At 37.2% G+C, this 21,058-nt stretch overlaps 3 protein-coding genes across 4 annotated transcripts in view; 2 read left to right on the forward strand and 1 right to left on the reverse strand.

The window, feature by feature from the left end:
- The window catches only part of cldnj (claudin j), a 42,356-nt gene that overhangs the window by 1,999 nt on the left and 19,299 nt on the right, over positions 1–21,058 (forward strand). Inside the window, exons 3-4 of one of the 2 annotated variants that reach the window (XM_016671686.1) lie at positions 9,645–9,749; positions 13,617–13,757. The gene's annotated coding sequence lies outside the window, so the exon portion shown is untranslated. Of the gene's footprint in view, positions 1–9,644; positions 9,750–13,150; positions 13,758–21,058 lie in introns of those variants that run through there. The other variant, XM_007552408.2, reaches the window with a different exon arrangement.
- On the reverse strand, positions 3,337–4,843 carry LOC103138271 (claudin-4). Its single transcript, XM_007552401.2, has one exon. It carries the CDS (start codon positions 4,487–4,489, stop codon positions 3,809–3,811), a length of 681 nt encoding a protein of 226 aa, XP_007552463.1. The 5' UTR covers positions 4,490–4,843; the 3' UTR covers positions 3,337–3,808.
- cldna (claudin a) lies at positions 19,809–20,839 on the forward strand. Its single transcript, XM_007552403.1, has one exon. The coding sequence runs from the start codon at positions 19,873–19,875 to the stop codon at positions 20,494–20,496; it is 624 nt and encodes a 207-aa protein (XP_007552465.1). The 5' UTR covers positions 19,809–19,872; the 3' UTR covers positions 20,497–20,839.

A 21,058-nucleotide genomic window follows, 5' to 3' on the forward strand; every position in this document is an offset into this window, starting at 1 on the left:
GTTGTTCCTCCTAGTTTATCATTAAATCATCTTTTCATCATGACTACCTGGGTTCCCCGGCGTCTCTCTCACCGTTCTCCACAACACGCCATGACAAGTTGCCCTGTTTTAATAAGCTGATGAGAGAAGTTGAATGAACACTTTTGAAAAGATTATATAACCGATGTGCTAATTAGTGAGTTTTCTTTTGCTTGTTTAATTTATAGAACTGTGCACTAAGGAAGTAGAATGTGGATCAAACTGAGCAGAAATGGGTAAAACTACTAAAGTAAATGAATCATCATTTTTAACCAAATAACCAGCCTTTGAATTAGAGATTTGGTACCAAGTATTACCAAGCTTCTGGTTACAATCACACTGCATTATATGCCACCCCACAAAATCCATATATAATCAAATATTTTGTAAAGTGTCCTTTGTCATAGTGAATGAAAACCAGAAGAAAAAAAAACCAAAATGGAGATTTTTCCAGGACCATAAATGGTGGTAACCTCAGGAGCAAAGGGATTGTATCTCTACAGCTAAGCTTGAGCCACTGTGTTAAAGTATCTGTCTAAACGTCCATTTAAATCCTCATGATGTCCTTCATTACTGCTACCTGAGGACTCCTCACTTCCTTAAATGAGTTCAGTAAATGTCAGGGTTCTGCTCTCATTTTTTACTCACATAAATGGTTTTGCGACTGACTTTGTAGATTAGCTTCCTCTTAAATGTAAGATAGTCTACTTATTTTGTGGGTTTGGCACAACCTCTAGCAGATTTTTTTTTCAGTTTATCATGAAATATGTCTACACAGGAAAGTTAAATATCATCTGTGGTCACTGAATGGAGGTTTCTACCACATTCAGATGAGTCTGAGCTATAAAAAAAACCCCCAAAAAACTCTAACTTTCCACTGCTGTGTGTTTTTGTAGTCATTCTAAACACACAGCAAAAACACAAAATCTTACCAAGTATTTTTTTTATTTAGTTTCTAGTGCAAATATCTTCGTACACTGGAAATAAGGCTAAACTAACTTAGATGTAACTTCTCAGGAGGTTATAGGCTCTTGTTTTGAGTCAATAATTCCTTGATACTGATTTTAAAAAAGTACTACTTCTACTAGCAGGCTATCTCACTCATAAGACATTTTCCCCATGTTTTCAGAGCCAGTAGAGCTATAACTGGGTTGCTAGGTAACGGGCTGGGCTGGGGTTGCTAGGTAACGGCATAGTAGAATATTACCAGTGGGACTCAAACTTTTTCATCTATATTAAGGAGTTATTTGCTTAAAACAGGCTTATATTTCATGCTGAAAAGTTACTTGTAAGTTAGTTTTGTTTGATTTCCAGTGCACTAAGATATTTGCACTAGAAATGAGACAAAAGTACTTGGTGATACTTTGTGTTTTTGCAGTGCATTTTTGGCTTCATTTGTGTGACTTCCAGGAAGCAAAATGGTGCAATTCAATCTGAAAAGAAGCTTTTTGCTTCTGTTTTATCTCAATATCTCAGCATGTATGAGTTTTTTGAAGCACTTTCCTTTATTTTTATGTTCACGTTTCTGTAAGTTCTGGATGCATTTTACCTGTGTTGCACGGCACTTTAAGAAGGATGAGGTAAACAATTTCAAACAACTGATCAATAGACTCTTTGTCTCTCAGTTTGGACTCAGTTACAGTCCAAATTTCATCCCCCCTCCGAACAGATGGAGACCTTTATGTCTTAGTCAGTTTCGCCTTGCAAATGGAGGACAGGTCACAACGGACGGAGAGCAGAAGGCGCTCCTCGGAAACAAGCCCCCCATTGTTCCTCACCTGCACTTACGCTGAAATAAAACTCCTCATTTTGACTCGCACCAGAACCGGTCTTATTGGTCAGACGCTGCCGACTGACAGGCCTGGCATATGTTCGAACTTCTACATACCCAAGTAATTTGTAGTATGAAAGTATTCATTTTAACAACAAATTAGAGTTAAAGAAAAGCTGAAAGCACAGAATTAAAAACTTGGTTTTCCATTTTTAGGAACAAAATCTTCATACAAGATGTACAAAAAGGCGTTCTTTAACGACGTGTTTGTTGGTCTAGTTTCTAGTGAGAATATCTTAGTACACTTGAATTAAGACAAAACTAATGAGTAACTTTTTAGCAAGATACAGGAGCTTGGTTTAAGTAGATATTTCCTTGATATTGATGAAAAATTTCTAGTTCCTCTAGAGGATTATTTCACTTATAACAAAAACATTTCTTCCATATCATAAGCGAAATAATTTCCCAGTGAAACTAGAACTTTTTCATCATTATTAAGAAATTATTTACCTAAAACAAACTCTGTATCTTACCGAAAATTTAATTGTGAGGTAGTTTTGTCTTATTTCAACTGTACTGTGAGATATTACCTGTAGAGACTAGACAAAAATACTTGGTACGATTTTATGTTTTTACAGTGTGCTGAAGAAAGACCAAAAGTTTTTAAGTAATTATTAATTTTAATAACCAATTAGTTTTAATGAAAAGCTAAAATCTCAGATTGAAACATTTTACAGGAACATTTTCCCTTTTTTAGGAACAAAATGTACAAAAATAAAATCTGACCAAGTATTTTTGGTCTAATTCTGGTGGAATATCTCAGTTCACTTTGAATTAAATAAAGTCAAGTTTATTTGTTTCACACATTTCAGTTACAATGCAGTTCAAAGTGCTTCATATCATGAAAACATCAATTATGAAGCAGTTAGTACATTTGGTCAAATATAAAACTCATCAGTGAAATACACATCAAATATATTGATCAATGATTCACTTATTACCAATCAAAGATAACTCTAAACAGTCTTGTTTTAAATAAACTCTGTTTCAGCTGGTTTGAAAAGACGAAACTAACTTTGAAGTAACCTTACAGCAAGATTTTAAGTCAATAATAATTAATTATTGATTAAAAACAAGATTCTATATCCCTCTGAAAAGTTACCTGTAAGTTAGTTCTGTCTTATTCCAAGTGTAAGTATAAACTAGACAAAAGTATTTGGTAAAGTTTAGTGTTTTTACAGTGTACTGAAGTAATTTGCATAAAATATCCAAAGTTTTGAAGTAAATAGTCATTTTAGTAACAAATTAGTCTTAAATAAAAGATAAAATCTAAGAAACAAAAAGTTTATAGGGACAGAATCTACGTCTTTAGGTGCAAAAAGACATTATTTCACTGCAAAAACAACATTTTACCAAGTATTTTAGTTTTAGCACATATGAAGTAAGATAAAACTAACTTTAAGAAATTTTTCAGCAAGATAGGTGAGCCTGTTTTAAGTAAATAATTCCTTAGTATTAATGAAAAAGTTCTAGTTCCTCTGGTTTGATATTTTATTTATAACAAAACATTTTTCCAATGTTTTAAGTGTTTTAATATTAAGGAATTATTGACTTAGAATAAGCTCCTAAATCTATCTGTAAAATTACTAGTAAGTAAATATCCGACTAGAAACTAGAGGAAAATTACTTGGTAAGATTTTGTTTGTTTTTTTTGCAGTGGTTGCAAAAAACTGTAAAACATCACAATTCTTGCTTGTTTTGAACATTTTAATTAAGAATCTGATATTTTAGAAAACTTTTCAATAAACGATAACGTCCTGAATCAAAATTAGATTTTTATGAATAAATTTAGTTACAAAATAGTTTCAATCATCTTCAAAGCTTTAGCTCCTATTTTGTTGAAAAGTTCCTTGTAAGTCAGTTTTGTTCAGTTTCGCATCAGAAACTAGAGGGAAGTGCTTGGGAAGGTTCTCTGTCTTTGTTTTTCTATCCACAAACATTTTCAGTCATGTCAGTCATTCAGACATAATCCTTCCTGGTGTATCCGTTGACCGAAGCGCTTTTGATGGCTGAGTAATCCACTCTGGGCGCCACGGAGACGCCGCCACTCGGCGCTGCTGCAGCAGCTGCTGCAGCTTTAGACGGACAGGAGCAGCAGAGCAGGGCGCCCCCCAGGATGAGCAGGCAGGACGCGGCCCAGCCAAAGTACAGAGCGTTCCCGAACTCCCGCTTCCCGGTCTCCTCCAGCATGGGGTCGTAGAAGCCCAGCACGATGGCGTGGGCCGTCCACGACACGGCCACCAGCATCAGCAGCCCGGCCGCCACGAACGTCACGCCGGACGCCACCACCAGCCGCGGCTTGCTGCTCACGTCCCGGCTGCAGTTGGTGCACTTGGCGCCGGCCACCGCCAAGCCGATTCCCACGATGCTCATCACCATGGAGACAATGACCAAGGCCCGGGCGGCCTGCAGGTCGGTGGGAAGCCCCAGCATGGACTCGTGGACGCGGCAGTGCATCTGGCCCGTGCTCTGCACCGAGCAGTTCATCCACAGGCCCTCCCAGATCACCTGGGAGATGACGATGTTCTGGCCGATGAAGGCCGCCACGCGCCACATGGGCAGGCCGCACGCCACCATCACCCCCAGCCAGCCTGCCACCGCCAGGATCATCCCCAGGATCTCCAGGCCCGCAGAGTACATGATGGGACACAAGGCCTTCTGTGTCTGCAGGCGAAGCCGATGTCGGATCTCTGCCGCTGGACGAGTTTAAGCCAGGAAGAAGGAGAGGGAGAAACGGATTCCTTTTACAGCTTGGAGGACTGAAGGTGGAGTCAGCTTCAGGTGGTTCACCTTTAAACTTTGGTACACTGCAAAAACACAATCCTACCAAGGAGTTTGGTCTAGTTGGTCTTGAGAAAACTAACTTTAAGTAACTTTTCAGCAAGAATCAGGAGCTTTTCTTTAAGTCCTTACATTGATAAAAAAGAGACGACTAGTTCCAACGGCAGATTGTTTAACTAATGACATTTCCCCATTTTTAAGTGAAACAATCTCCCAGTGCGACATTTAATCCATGATGGCGACTTAAATTGGGCTAAAAAATAAATGTTTGGAGAGTAACTCTCATTGTTTGCTAAAACAATGAGAGTTACCAATTTGGTTTAGTTTCCAGGCCAAATATCTTAGTACACTTGAAATAAGAAAAAAATCACTTACAAGTTACTTTTCATCAAGAAATAGGAGCTTTGAAGATATAGAGTAATTTTAGCAATTTAGTCGTAATAAATCTAAGTGGCATTTAGATTGAGGACGACAGGTGTGTCGTCCTAAATCTCATCTAGATTTAGGACAGGTAGTGTCGTCCTCAATCTGGCTTAGATTGAGGACGACACCTGGTGTAGATTTGGTCTAAATCTCATTTAGATTGAGGACAAAACTACTTTTAATTGTTTAAAAGTTTTGCACCCACTGCAAATATTGAGTATTTTTGTTTAGTTTCTAGTGCAAATATCTTAGTACTTGTGAAATAAGACAAAACTAACTATGATTTAGTTAGTTTACATTTAAATCTAAATGTAAATTAGATTTACGACAACACAAAACCTAAAGTGATTCAAAAATACACAGTAAACAGTTTTGCAACCACTGCAGAAATCCAGTATTTTATGTTTAGTTTCCAACTCAACTATCTTAGTACTTCTAAAGTGAGACACAGCTAGCTTACGGGAAATGTTTCAGTAAGATTAGGAGCTTGTTTTAAATCAATAACTCCTTAATTTTGATGAAAAGTTCTGGTTCCACTGGCAGAATATTTGACTCATAACAGGAAAAATATCTTGTAAGTGAATAAATCTACCAGAGGAACTAGAACTTCTTCATTGGTATTAATGAATTGTTGACTCCTGTGTCTTACTGAAAAGTTCTTTGTGAGTTAGTTTAGTCTTGTTTCAAGTGTAGTAAGATATTTGCTGTAGAAACTAGATCAAAATGTTTGGTAATGTTTTGTTTTTGCTTTCACAAAAGACTGTAAAAGCCGCCCAATTCTTAATTGTTGTTGGACATTTTCATTACTCATTTTGAAGAAAGTGTTTGGCATAAAACGAGTGTTTTAATCTAAACTAATTAAACAAAATGTAGTTAGTAAATATGTACTGTTACTGTTAGTAGTGAAATTGCTAAAATTATATGTTGGAAGCTTTTAGATGGTATTTACTGGATGTGGACCAGATTTGACGTCCTGGAAGAAAAGTTTGGCTCATTGTTTAAATTAGACTTTCCTGCATTAAAAAGACAAAACGATGCAGCGTTTTGTTTTGAGCTGGTCAGCCATGCAGACAGAAATAAGTTTTTTTCCTCCAATGCTGCTCTTGTTTGGCCTGCATACATCTAAAAAGAATAGAAGATAAGTTTTGTGGACTTCAGCTGTAAATTTAATGATAAAATGTAAAGTTAGGAGGTGGATGCATCCTGGAAGAGTCCATTAAATCTGCTTTCATCTTTATCTCTCCTTATTGTTTTTTGCTGAACCAGGAATGATCTCCTAAATGATCCTTTTACCTGACAGATAACAGAATCTCTGGGGTTAACTAACATTCTGCCATTAAAGACTCTCCACTAATTAACAAAGGTCACCGGGGGTCAGAGGTCAGGTCAGGTGAAGAAGCTTTGCTTTCATTGTGGTTTTGTCTGATACACTGCAAAAACACAAAATCTTACCAAGTATTTGCGTCTAGTTTCTAGTGGAAGTATCGTAGCACACTTTAATTTTAAGTGTAATAAAATATTTGCTTTGGAAACTAGACAAAAATACTTGTACAAACACACAATTTAACATCTTTTTTACAAACTTTAGACAATATTTATAAAAGAGAGCAAAAAAGAGATTTAATTCTCAATAAAAATCATTGAATTAAACTGTTATTGCATAGTTCCGCCGGCAGGGGGCGCCAGTCTCTCCTGTGATCTGTTGATTTCTCCATCTGGTCAAAGCAGGAATTTGTTTGGATTTGCCTTAATGCAAATTCTGTCCTGCTGCATTCAAATAAGAACCAGGTTAAAAAATAAAACGCCTGGATTCTTTAATGTGCTGACATACGATACTCTGTTGGTTCAGCTTTTATTTCTGTTCCAGCATTCAGTCTTTTTGGTTCACATTTCCATCAGTTATAAATTATACATTTTCCTGACATTTGCTCTTTCGCATCGTTGACTTTACAGCAAGATAATCTGAGCCTTTAAAACAAATCAGATAAACGATCCATAGCGGGGAGTTTCTGCCTCTGCCATTCAAATTACCTTCAGAACTGTAAGATGAAACAATCTCAAAAATATTTAGATTCTTCTGTGATTGGTCAACGAGGAGCAGCCGATTTAAAAGTCTGGTCATTAACGGTTCACACAAAGAAATAACCATTTGGGAATGAAAACTGTAGCAATTTGAACTTTTCCTCTGGATTTAAATCTGAAGATATGAACTGGCAAAAACCTCCTTTTGTAGATTAAAATCATTGCAAAAGGAGAAATCAGAGCATGAAACAAATGAATGGAGTTGATAATGGTGAGTTAGACCTTTAAGATTTGGTATAAATCAAGTCATTGTAACCTGACTCCAGCATTTTAAGGTGTGTGATGACGCATGCATAAAGATGAAATCACCATAATAAAGCCCAGACATGAAAGTGTCTTCAGTATGAAACGATAAGCAGGATCAGATTAAAAACAACAAAAAACAACCCAACTTTAGCTTGAGCTTGTTTTTTACTAACATGCTAAAAAAATAAAATAATAAAGTTATTAAATTACATGAATAACATAATATTATGACTCATGTTATTTCAACTTTGTCATAATATTGTGACTTTATTCCTGTTTTATTATGATTTTATGCTTGCATGACTTTATTCTCCTAATCATATCTTTCCATTTTTTATTTTGTGTTAGTCTGGCCATGATACTCCACCATATAATGAAATGTTGCACTTAAAGGAGCAGGAATCCTCACAATTTCTCTTTTTCTCACAAACTGACAGAATAAGACAAGTATTGACTCTCAGCGTCCAAACTAAGAACCCTGAAGCCTAAAATCAAAGGTAAAACCTTTTGGACACTGTTAAAGTATCATATTCTTCATATAAAGTAAAGGCAACCAGTCATTTAAATTTGGTGTAATTCTGCTTGAATGAAAAAGCTGAAATGCAAAGAAGAGGAACTAAAACCCTTTAGCCATTCCTCTCCACCTCCCCTGTGATGCCATTGTTTCTCTACTTCATGATTTGTAACTGACAGGCTTTGGCGTAACAGTTTGTTCCAGGAGTTTTAGGGAGTATCCATTTTTAACGTGTTGTAACTCGTTTCTTTTCAGAACGTCCTTTAAAAGCAGCGACGTCACCGCAGGAGCGTAAATGTGAACCAATCAGCAGAAGATTTAAACACAGATTAAACTTCCTGTCACTTAACATGGTGGGAGTAGAAGGAGGAATGTTCTCCAGTAGATGAGTTGTTAAATAATTACTAAACCCAAAAGTAACTTCCTTTTTTTTTTGCTATCTTTATTTTACTCAGCAGATTGTGCCATTTTTGCGTAAAATCTGGTTTAATTCTGCAAATTACATTTTAAACTTACATAGACAGCTACTTGCATTAATGCCACTCTGGGTAAACCCTCTCTTTTGCGCCAGAGACGTTTTATTTATTAAAAAAAAAGATTTTAAAAGCCAAAACTGTGATTTGAGTAGCAAAAACACCCAAAGTAGAATAATTCAGTTCAGGTTGTTCATGCTGGTATCAAACAGGAACGCTGTTCTCACAAAAGAAATAAAAATCTCAGGAATATAAGAGAGTTTTACAGCTATTTTTATCCTCCAATTTGAGTGTCAGCTGCTTCTAAAAACAATCTAAGCGCTTTAAAAAAAGCATCCAGTCATTTTTTTGAGGAAAAAGTTAATATTATTTTGTTGTCTGGAAAATTAGCTGTTTCAGAAACTTTCCGAATGTTATGGCACAAATCAGCAGGCGCTGCTCTGTTACCTAGCAACCCCATCCAAACTCAGCCTGTTACCTAGCAACCCCCGTGATTCTCCAGCACGTTTGGTCAGCTGGTTTTACTGCTGTATGTGCTGTTCAAGTGTTTTGTTGTTGACTTACCATCCAGAGACCACTTGCTGCATTCTTGATGGTTGTGCAGGAGGCTCTACTAATGCTGTTCAAAGATGTACAGTTGCATAATTGCGGATCTTTTTGCAGCCATTTTTACGTGCAAGTGTAAATGTTGAGTTGGAGGGCGTGGCCAACAGCAGCTTATTTGGATTTAAAGTGACAGGACGCCCTAAAACAGCTGAAAATAGGCAGACTGAAATCTCAAAATCATGTTAAAAAAATGTAATGAACGTGTTTTGTTTACCTGTTCAAGGAAGCATAACAGGTCACCTTTAAATAATCTGAGAGAGGTTATCTAAACCTCTAGTCATATTGGTATGGCTAGACATACCAATAAGCTGCTTTTGCCTCTTGTCTCACCCCCTGGCTCAGTGGTGCCCTGGGCAAACCGCCATGCACTACATATTCTGAAACATGCAGAAGCAGAAAGTCGCATTTTGAGTCACGAGTTTGATTTTCTTCAGTAGCTTCAAGGTTCCTAGTATTAGTATTTCCCTCTATGTTCAGTAAAGTCTATATATTTTTAAATAAAACATTAAAGAAACAGAGAAAAAAGCTAATAATTAGATAATAATAATCTACTATGGTAATAACATCACAGAAGAAGCGAAAGGAAAAAAAACCCGTTTAATGATACAATTAAAAATAAAATCTTTTCTGTAGCGTTAGTGATGTGATTGTGGTTCCTCTTGTGTTGCAGCAGGAAACCTGTCCGGACCGTTTTCTACAAACAGGTGTGCAGGCAGAGACAGAACACCTGGGCATCCACCTGGGAGTGGCAACCAGTCGCACCACTTCCAAGAAGGTACAGCAGATTGTGCGTTCCTTCACAGTACGCTTGTTTTGGCACATTACGGCCCGAGGCGGTTTTCAAAAACAAACACCAGTACCTTCATTCTCCCTGCGAATGGGTTTATTTATTCAGCCGCTTTTGTTTGTTTATTCCTGTTGCTGTTTAGCTGTATGATGTGAATAATATGAAAATATGCAACAAGAAGAAATACTGAACAACACGGCAGATAAAAAATGGTTGAATTAAACTGAACTCAACAGTTTCACAAGCCAAAATGTAAAAGCATTTCTTTCTAGTTCACCTCTGAAACGACTCATGTTGGGTTTTATATTTTACTTTAATCTCAAATCAAATCAGATAATTTCAGTTTAACCCAATGAAAAGAAACAGGGATCTGCAACATGTTCATGTTACACTGCAAAAACTCAAAATCTTACCAAATACTTTTTGCCTAGTTTCTAGTGGAAACATGTTTGTACACTTTAAATAAGACAAAACTGACCTACAGGTAACTTTTCAGCAAGAATCAAGAGCTTGTTTTAAGTCAATAATTCCTTAATATTGATGAAAAATGACCAGTTCCAGTGACAGATTATTTCACTTATAATAAGATGTTTTTGCCATATTACCAGTGAAATAATCTGCCAGTGGAACTAGTAATTTTTTATCAATATTTCTAGTCATTTTTCACCAATTTTAAGGAATCATTGACCTAAAACAAGCTTTTATTGTTATGTCCTCCTTTGTTGTTTTTAAGGTTTGATTATTCTGATTAGATTCGTCTTGTTTCTGTTTTACTTCAGTTTGGTCCTTATAGTCTCCAGGTATGTTTATTTCTTGTCTGTAGTTATTCCTTGTTGCTCTTGTTTAATTATGGTTATTCGTTCTATGATTTTAAATTAATTTCATGGCCTCTTGTGTGTTCTCCCTCGCCCCCTGTGCCATTTTCTCTCTCTCCCCTCACACTTGTGACCCATTAGCTCCTCGGGTTTTTTGTCCCTCACAGTATTTAAACCCCTCTCCTGCTCACAGTCTTTGCTGGTTCCTCCTGTTGTACCCTGTTATTTTCCACATTTTTTCACTGCTGTATTTTTTCCCTTGGATTAGGTTTTTTGCTCTGCTCTGGCTCATCTTTTATTTTCCTGAAACATTTTTCATTTCTCGCCGCGTTTTTGCATTTGCGTCCACCATCTAAATGTATCCTGACACCTATATCCTACCGAAAAGTTACTTGTAAGTAAGAAATAGGAGCTTGTGAAAAAATATCCATGAAAAAGAATTAGATTATTTCACCTTTAACATGGCAAAATGCTGTAATTAATTAATTTCCCAGTGGAACTAGTCACAACTTATAACAAAGTCCTATATCTTGCTGCAACGTGACTTTAATCTCAGATTTCTGAGATTTCTTTTTTCCCCTAGTGGCCCCAATCCTCTTCCATAAAAATACCTGGTAGCATTAAATATTTTTTTGGAGCACAAAATATAATTTAATATATGGAAAAAAGTTTTACAACATTTTATTTTACATGTTACAGCTGGATTATACCGGTAATCCAGCTGTAATGATTTATTGATCATAAGGTTTTCTGTAGATTCAGTGTGAATCAGGAGGTTTATGTCACGCTCCTCATTCCTGACTCAGTAACGGTTTTATAAATAGCCACTGAAACTGGGACTCGTGGTGAGCAACGCCGAGGCGCGCCGACGCGTCACACAGGTCACCAAACACTTCCTTCCCGCTCCGGATCAGTGAAGCTGCTCGGAGCTGAACATCGGTCCTGAAAGCACTTTGTTAGTTTTGTTCCCTAATGACTGAACAGATGAGATGACTGAATATCCAAACTTTTCTTTGTATAGTTTGTAATCAGAGAGTGAAGCCCGACCCAGGCTGCATGAGCGATCAGCAGCTCTTAGACTCTGAAGTCTGGGTTCGGTTTTCCTGTTGGTACTTGTTGCTTCTCCCTCAGGAATTTTCTCACGACTCTAAAGTCAAACTTATCAGCAGTTGCTGCAGAAACATGCAGTGTTGCATTTTGCTTTTTTACATTTCAACACTTAATCAGCCTGCTTTGTGATGAATAATTGGCTAAACAAGATGAATGGTATTTTTATTATTTTTCCTCTGGACAAAATAAATTATTTATTTTTTACTCTGAAATTTATTTATTTTTTAATCTTTTTTACAGTGTATGACCCAAAGTAGTATTTCTGGACTAAATTACTAATGTCCCACATTCTTGTAATTTTGCTCAACAAGTTATTTAACTGTTCTTATCTTTTTCAAACTTGTGCATTTTAAATGGCTACATATTTCAGGCATTTCTATGCTTCATGTGTGTCCAAAGTGTGGCCCGGGGACCATTTGTGGCCCTTGGACTGATTTTGTGCGGCCCCCCAGCTGTTCAAAAAAGATACAAATTTGACCTGTAAAGGCAGATGGAGACTTTTAATTTGTTATCAGGATAAAAACTATTTTACAGGAAAATGTTACGTACAACATAAAGCATTTGTTTATCCAAAGACTTTTACTGAAAAGCTGCAGCAAAATCAGCTCTTGTTCTTTCTTAAACTCGGCTAAATATAGCGAGCATTTTGAAAACAAAGTGACCCAAATCCTGTTCTTATTGCTGAAAATAAATTTATTCACTCAAGCCCCCAAAAAACCCTGAAAACTAGATGTTTTTTGCGCAAAATCCACTACGGTGTATAAGGGCCCATTGTAAAAAAAATATATAATTTTTTAGAAAAAATAAGGACATGTGCTAGAAAAAAAATAAAATTTTTAGAGTAAGTAAGTATCCCTAAGAAAATGTTCTTTTGAACATTTTCTGAGAAAGTTCCAACTTTCTGAGATTAATTTCAAAATTTCTGAAGTTTTGGCAGGAATTGACTTTTTCCAGTCTACAACAGCCCCTAACACACTGTTGTAAAAATCATTTTCATATTTTGGATCTTATATATTTAGGCTAGGTTTTTTGGCTTTTGAGTCTACAATTTTGGTCTGGGTGACAAAAAGTTTGAACCTCTCTGCTGTACTTTCTCCTGTTTAATTGCTAAAGAAACCAGTCTTTAGTGCTGAACATGATTAAAATCAAGTTTATTTGTGAAGAACGTTCCAGCAACAAGCAGTTCAAAGTGCTTCACACCATAAAAACATCTCTCATTCACTACAATCTATGAAATTACATTTTGTCAAACGCCATCACCAAAATCATCACTACACATCAAATATGTTGATCAACGTTTCAGTTATTGTTAATCAAAGAAAACGCTTGATTATCAAGAGTTTTTAGTCTTGATTTAGATGCCAGTGTTTCGGCTGTTTTGCAGTTTTCTGGAAGTTAATCTGAATTTCTTTAGTCCTGGGAATGTTCTTCAGGTGACAGAAGGCTGATTTTGTAACTATCTTTTTGTGTGTCTGAGGGTTCAGAGACAGATTTCAGTAGTTCCTAGCTGTAATAACTGAAGCTGTGAGTTTGTATCGTTATTAAATCAACAGTATATAACTATTGATTTGAATTGGATGCATATACATGATGTTTAAGTTGACTTTAGTTGATTTCAACTTTAGTTGATTGTGTCTAACTTTAGTTTTTGCAGTGATTTCAGGCTGATCTCGTTCTGAAAGAGTCTGTCCTCGGCATCTTAATTGCAGAAATTCCTGCGTCCCCCCAGAACCCAATCTCCATGGCCCGGCTCCGGTCCCTTTATCTGATCCCACCTCAGATAAAACAGAGTATTATATCCCTAAGAGCAGCTCCGGCCCTTAAACACAGCGTCCATTCATTTCTCCACCGCCCTCAGTCCCCCTATCTCTGTTCCCTTTTTTCTAGTTGCAGCAGAAAATCTAAAGAGATTTTGCTTTCCATTTTCCAGTCGTTTCCCAACCGATGTGTTCCCATTGTGGTGGAAAAGCGATTGGTAGTAAAATCATTGATCTGGACTGTAGAGCAGATTTCCGTCTGAAGACGAGCCGCTCCTCGCCGTTCATCTTCTAACGCCTGGCGTCGCAACAAGGTCAGCTGATTTCCTCTAAATTTTCTTTTATGCTCATTTCTTGGTTACCAGAATATAGAAAATAAAAGTTGAAAACATTGTTTTAAATGTCAGATGGCAAAACAACCCCACAAAATGTTATGAAATGTTTTTGGTTTATTTCCTAGAGAAAATATCTAAGTACACTTGAAAAAAGACAAAAATTACAAGTAATTTTTCAGCAAAATATAAGGGCTAGTTTTAAGTAAATAATTCCTTAATATTGATAAAAAGTAGATTTTCACACTTATAACGACATTTTTTCCACATTCAAAGTAAAATAATCTGTGAACTATTATTTTTTCATCAATACTAAGGATTTATTGACATAAAATAAGCTAATAATCGTTACCTGTAAATTGGTTTTGTCTTATTTCAAGTGAACTAAGATATTTGCAGAAGAAAATACTTGGTAAGATTTTGTGTTTTTGCAGTGCAGAAACTGCAACGCCATCCCAAGTCTTGTTTGTTTTGGACTTTTTCAGAATGAATCTATTATTTTTGAAAGCTTTTGAGTTAAAGATAGTTTGGTCATAAATCTAAATCAGATTTTTATGAAAAATTAGAGATGATAACTTCTGGTTTAGTTGTTAAAATCGTGATATTTTCAAAGCATTTTTAGTTTTGAAGGATTGTATTTCCTGGATGTTTGCCGTTTATGACCTTGGAGAAAAAGGCTCTACAAAAATGACAAACAAAGAAGGAAAAAAAACTTGAATGTAAAAGCCAAATCAAGCCTTCATTTTGCATTTTTTTAAAATCTATGTTGTCAGTTTTTGGCCTATATACATCTAAAACAATTGAAGATAATTTTGATGGACTTCAGCCCTAAATTTAACCAGAAAAGTCAAAGTTAAAAGATGAATGCATTGCTGGAAGACTTTCATTTTCATCTATAAGTCGGCGTTTCTCTTTTTATTGATTTGAGATAAAGAGATTAAAAAAAACTAAACTTGTGGAGTTATCTCCTAAATCATTTTATATTCATTTTCTGTTTACTGTCAAACAAAGCAGCTTTTTACCAGAATAAAAACATTTCCAGCCTTTTTTCCTGCATTTTGGTCTCATGAAATGACCCATAGTAGAAACAGCCAGTTTAGATTTTTGTGTTCTTGCCAAATGTTGTGTAAACCATTAAAATCTGGAAAAATCAGCATGAAATTTAAAGAAAAAAAAACAGATTCATGGTTTTACATTGACAGACTTTGACACTGTGTTTTACTGTTGCACTGGATTTTGTTTAGGAGTAAAAGGGGTTAAATTTATGCACTGAAGCTGGTGATTGCTACGTAATAAACTTTAAGAAAGTTCAACTGTTTGCACGTCTTCTTGAGGACGTGTGAATGATTAGCTTGCCGTTATTTATAAGTCACTTTTCAAACAACCCAGAGGTTTTACAGAGCAAACTTCCTGTTGTGCAGGTGAAAAGAAACTCAGAGTCTGAAGATTTTTTTTCCCTTTTGTCTGTTATTGCGCAATAGCCAGCCCCACCTAAACCCTCTCAAATCTCACAGACTGACTATTGACCAGCTCTCCAGTTAACGGGTCGGGAAAGTCTCTAGTTCCTGGGGCTTTTCCTCCATGGATAGTCTAGAAAACATTCTGTTTAAGCTGGTGGCAGGAGGACTCGTCGAGCCTCTGACTGCCTACAATTATTAAGACAATTAACCCAGTAGCTCTCAAGGTCACCTAGCCCCTGTAATCACTTTTGTTAACGGCAGCTCTCGCCCTTATAATAACGAACACTTGTTGCAGACTGGATAAATTTTAGTGGCTCGGCTCGAACCCCAGGGTGATTATTTACTCATCGCCAAAGAAACTTATGGAGCCACCATTTTCCTAGAGCCATGCACATAGACTTTACAATGATCAGAAGAAATATTAGTAATTCCGGACTCAGAATTAATTTCAATGTCCACAATCGTCAATAAAATTATATATATATATTTATTAGTAGCTTTTGCAGGGTTAAGTGACAGGAACTTATTTCAATGATTTACCAAATACAATTAACAATTTTTAGATATCAGATTACAACCACATTATCTATCCCTTCCTTATCCTATCACTGGATTTCCTAAGGGGCTTTGGGGAGCAGTCGGACTCATACCCAGTATATGTAATCTCCCTTGGCAACAGAAATTTCGACGTTCTTGGTCAGAATCTTGTCTTGTTGAGACAAAAATCCCCTTGAAACAGAACAAAGCAGATCTAGTCTTTTTTTATCCTTCAGGCTCTTAGATCCCAGTCAATCAGTGACCTTTGTCCATTCACCAAGTCCATTGCAGCAGAGTTGGGGTCTTTGGGGCAGAGAGCAGGGCAGCGGTCGAATCAGGAAACCCGGAACGGTGGGTACACGGGTCTTGTCCTTTACAGGTGGTGCGGAGCCTTTAGCCTGTCCGTGGTTTCCAGGGCGTCGTCCTCTGCTATTGGTCCTTCTGCATTTTGTTAGCTCTACTCCGACATCAGGAACAAAGAACGCTTCGCTTCCCCTTCTTAGAGTTTATATATCTTTTGTTTACGTGTGTGTATGTGGATGGTATAGGTGACAACCCAACCGTCCACATGGGTGGTTCCTGCGTGACCTCTTAGCCTTTTTAAAACACCTGACACTTTACCAGCTTTCACCTCTCCTGTCTTCGTCCGCTCCTCTGCGAACATCTGTTTATACTTCTTCTTTTTAATGTTTTTACTCTGCCTCTCACCAGTCAGCATGTCTCACCCAAAAAGCCTTTTATTTTAACCTAATACTTTAATCTCATTTATATTTCCAATACCCAAAAATTAACATTTGATTGCTAAAAATCAGTCCACTGAAATATAGACACCGCACGATTACTTAGACCCATAACGTGTCAACCAAAATCAGAATACCTGAAATACATGTCAGATGAAATCAGATCACGTCAAATAAATCGGCATATCTGATTAAGACTTTCTATATTTAACTACCTTTACTTCTAATTAACACTACTCTTACAATGAATCATTCTTTCAATCAAGAGAAATCAAAAATACAAGATTACCCATTCCTCTCAGGCTCTTATCTGTTCTGCTTTTCCCTGACCTTTCACCTGCCATCTACCTCCAACACATCAGTGATCTTTAATTACAACTAAACCATCTCAAGTTCAAATGTCAATTCACATTTATAACCTTTTAGTTTCTCTGATTTAGCATTCATTTACAAAAGCCTGGAGCTACTAGTAATCTTGTATTATGACTTAATGTTGATTGAAAAACATGTAATCTTTGTTTTTAAATGCAAAATGAATTTATTATGTTTTAAAGATGAGTACAATACATACAATCATTTCTTTAACTACTGTATGAGGTTGAAGAGTAAAGAGTAAAAAGAGTCTGATACTGTGTCACAAATATAGGCCGCAGGGGTGAAGGAACTTTTAGCACGGAGGAAGTGAGATTTTGAGACGATATCTGCACCAGGTGTTTTGAGTTGTTGATCTTTAAAAAGGAAGGTTAAAAGTTGAGTGGAAGAAAGGTTGAGGCTAACTGAAGGCACTTGACGTCAGGGAAAGTACGCACCGGACATGCAGAATATGCAGTATAAAAATATATGCAAACGCAGAATCAGGGTTCTTTGTTCCGCGGCGTTCGAGTCGAGCAAACGGAGATGCAGAATCAACGGAGGGCTGCGTGGTGATACCTCGGGACGATGAGACTGCTCGCTGCACAAGGAAGGAACAAGATCCGTTTACCCACAACCCGGGACTCTGATTCGACTGGGCCCCACACTCAACCCAAAGGATTACAACGATGCTGCAGTGGACATGGGGAATAGACAAAGATCGTATTTGGATAAAGAACTGAGTTCGTTGAGGATTCTCACCAGTTCAACTTTGGATCTATTCTAAAAGGATTCTGCCAAGACAAAGACAGGGCTCCATCCATGGACGTTAAAGTTTTCTGCTGCCAAGGATCGTCTCTGCATCTGGGTTCGAGTCACTGCCTCCCCCCAAAGCCTCTATTTAGAGTAAGACACAGTGTAGGGTTACAAGTAGGAGTAATTTCTAAAAATTCTTAAAAGTATTAATTTCTTAATTTTTATTGATAAGCTGTATGTCTTTTCCCTTGCTAAAGCTTGCTAATAAAATACTAAAGTCTAATTGACGTTGTGGACAGTTAAATTAATTGAATCAACCAGATTTAATTCTTCTGATTAATGTAAAATCAATGTTAATAGTCTTAGTAAATCAGGGTGGCTTCGTACGTTCTTTAGTTCAGATAAATAATGACCCTGGGACTTATTCCTAGTCTCTAAAATTATCTAAGCCGGTAACAAGTGCACGTTAATAAACAGAGAAAGAGCTGCCGTGAACAGACGTGGTTTATGAGCTCGGACACCGGCGGGGCTACTCCGATGTCTGAATCATGGACTGAAGCGGGTCATAACGTCTGGATGAAGGTAGTCAGAGCTTAGACGAATCTTCCTCGCTCCCAGTTTAAACAAAAGTTCTCTACATTCTTATTTGTGGTAATACCCAGGAAGTAGAGGCTTTTCGGACCCGTGAGACGGAGAGCTGGTCAGTAGTCAGTCTGCTGGAGGTTAGGAGGAGTTAAGGGCGTGGCTGAATACTGGGCATTAACATATTATAACCATTACTTATTAGTTACTCTTATTATAATCATAATGTGAGTTATTACAAACACTTCTGAAAAGAAACCAAGAATAATCCATTATTCTGATTATTTGGCACCAAGTTACCAGTTACAGTTACTTGTTTCACCTGTAAGTACGTCCACAAGTGTAAGAGTAAGTGTAATTAAACCAATACCAATCATTGGTTAAACCAATATTGATTATTGGTTCAATTATGAGCTATTATTATTAATTTAAGAATTTTACAATGGGTTTTATCCAATTACTAAAAATGCTTAGATTTTATTCTTTAAACCTTTAATCCTTTGAAACAAGGAATAGTCTAAACTATTCCTATACTTTTGCAGGCTGGAAGCTTACTTCCTGTTTCATGACACTCTCTCTATCTGACTATGATTTTTTATGATCAGATAGAAAAAAGAAGAATTAAAGCAAAGTATGCAGGACACAATAACAACACACACAGCCAGATTAATTTTATTACAGTCTGACTCTATTGTTGGGTCTTGGTGTCACCGGTGTAATTAATTTCAAAGATAACTTTATTTATTGTCACTATTAAACTAAAATCTCCAGCATGGGGAAGTGGGATGATCTCGACTTTTCTCGACACTTTTTATAAAAATAAATTAGCTGTAAAATGACATAAATGAAACAAAAAAAACAGGATTTTGTTCTGGAATTTGAGATAAATTACTTTTAAAAGAAAATCCTTGAGAAACTTTGTCATTGAGTCTTTTCAAACCTGAAGGATTTTCTTACAAATACACTGCAAAAACATAAAATATTACCAAGACTTTTTGGTCTAATGTCTAGTGCAAATATCTTAATACACTTGAAAAATGACAAAACTAACTTACAAATAACATTTTAATAAGAGCTTTTTTTAAAGTCAGTAGTTCCTTAATATAGACAATAATAGACAATAAACCAAAATAACTTACAAGTAACTTCCTCTTTATAAAAATAAATCAGCTCTGAAATGTGTCATAAATGACAAATATACAGAATCTTGTTCTGGAGTTTGAGATAAATCTCCGGAATTGCATTAATTTACCTTAAAGTAAACAGAAAAAGAGTCTTTTTATTTAAACCCTGAATGATTTTCCTATGTTTCAGCAGAACAAGCAAATAATAATTTAGATGTGGCTGTTTGTTTCCTTGTTTTTTTGATTTGAGCGTATCATAGCAGCCAAAACATGAGTCACATTGTTGCATTTCCAGCTGTTTTGATTACCCTGAAAAGGACAAAAACCTGACGGGATGAGACATGCCTGGAGAAGGGGAGTATGTGTGCGTGTGTGTGTGTTTGTACGTCACAGCGTGAGCATGTGACAAGCCCCTCCTGGCCCAGGCGTGTATAAGAGACCTGCTTCCACCCTGGACAAACATTTACTCTTGGGGATCTCTCAAGCGAGACTTGCCAACAAAGACAAAGCAGACAAAACTTTTGGACGTTTTTCCTCGTGAGACAGCATGGCATCTGCAGGACTACAGATCTTGGGCATTGCCCTCGGCATCATTGGCTGGATCGGGGTCATTATCTCCTGCGCTCTCCCCCAGTGGAGAGTGACGGCCTTCATCGGCTCCAACATCGTCACGTCTCAGACCATCTGGAAGGGCATCTGGATGGAGTGCGTGGTGCAGAGCACAGGCCAGATGCAGTGCAAGGTCTATGACTCCATGCTGGCGCTGGAGCAGGACCTCCAGGCGGCCCGTGCCCTCGTCATCATCTCCATCCTCGTTGGCATCCTCGCCCTCCTCCTCGCCATCGCCGGGGGGAAATGCACCAACTGCATCGAGGACGAGAGGGCCAAAACCAAGGTGTGCATCACAGCCGGAGTCATGTTCATCATTTCTGGCCTTCTGTGCATCATTCCCGTCTCCTGGACGGCTAGCACCATCATCAGAGAGTTCTACAGCCCATTTGTAAACAACTCACAGAAAATGGAGATTGGAGCATCGCTCTTCATCGGTTGGGGGGCCTCCGCCCTCCTCATCCTGGGCGGTGGACTTCTCTGCGCCAACTGCCCTCCCAAAGACAACTACACTGCCAAGTACTCAGCCCCTCGATCGTCTGCTCCCAAGGATTACGTGTGAGAGGGCCAAGACATAAAGAAGAGACTCTGTGATTCATTTCTGGGGAAAAAAAGTGTTTTGGACTTTGGTTGTGTTCAGGATTCAGTCTGATTTGGTTCATTGTGAGGACGAGACGGCGGCCACGCCCGATTAACTGTCACCGGGAAGCAGGAAAGAAAATGACGACATACCTGGGAACAACTTTTCTTGTATTACCTTAATTCATAGTGTTGTTTTTAAATGCATTTCATTTTGTTTTTATTCATTTCGTACATTTATTGGTTACTTTTTGAATTATTCACTTTATAGTGGTTTCCGTCTGAAAATGTAAATAAAGATTTTTTGTTATTAATACTAAGATTAAGTAATCTGTTTGATTCATTTTTTGTTCAGAAATTAAACGCTTAAGACAAACTGCACTGCAGAAGCAAAATCTCACCAAGTAGTTTTAATCCATCTCCTTGTACACATGAAATAAGGCAAAACGAACCTACAAGTAACTTTTCTGAAAGAAATCAGAGCTTGTTTTAAGCTAAGAAATCCTTAATATTCATTAAAAAATAGTTCCAGTCCAACTGGCAGA

This window comes from Poecilia formosa, unplaced genomic scaffold (assembly GCF_000485575.1).
Source record: "Poecilia formosa unplaced genomic scaffold, Poecilia_formosa-5.1.2 Scaffold48, whole genome shotgun sequence".
Lineage (NCBI taxonomy): Eukaryota > Metazoa > Chordata > Actinopteri > Cyprinodontiformes > Poeciliidae > Poecilia > Poecilia formosa.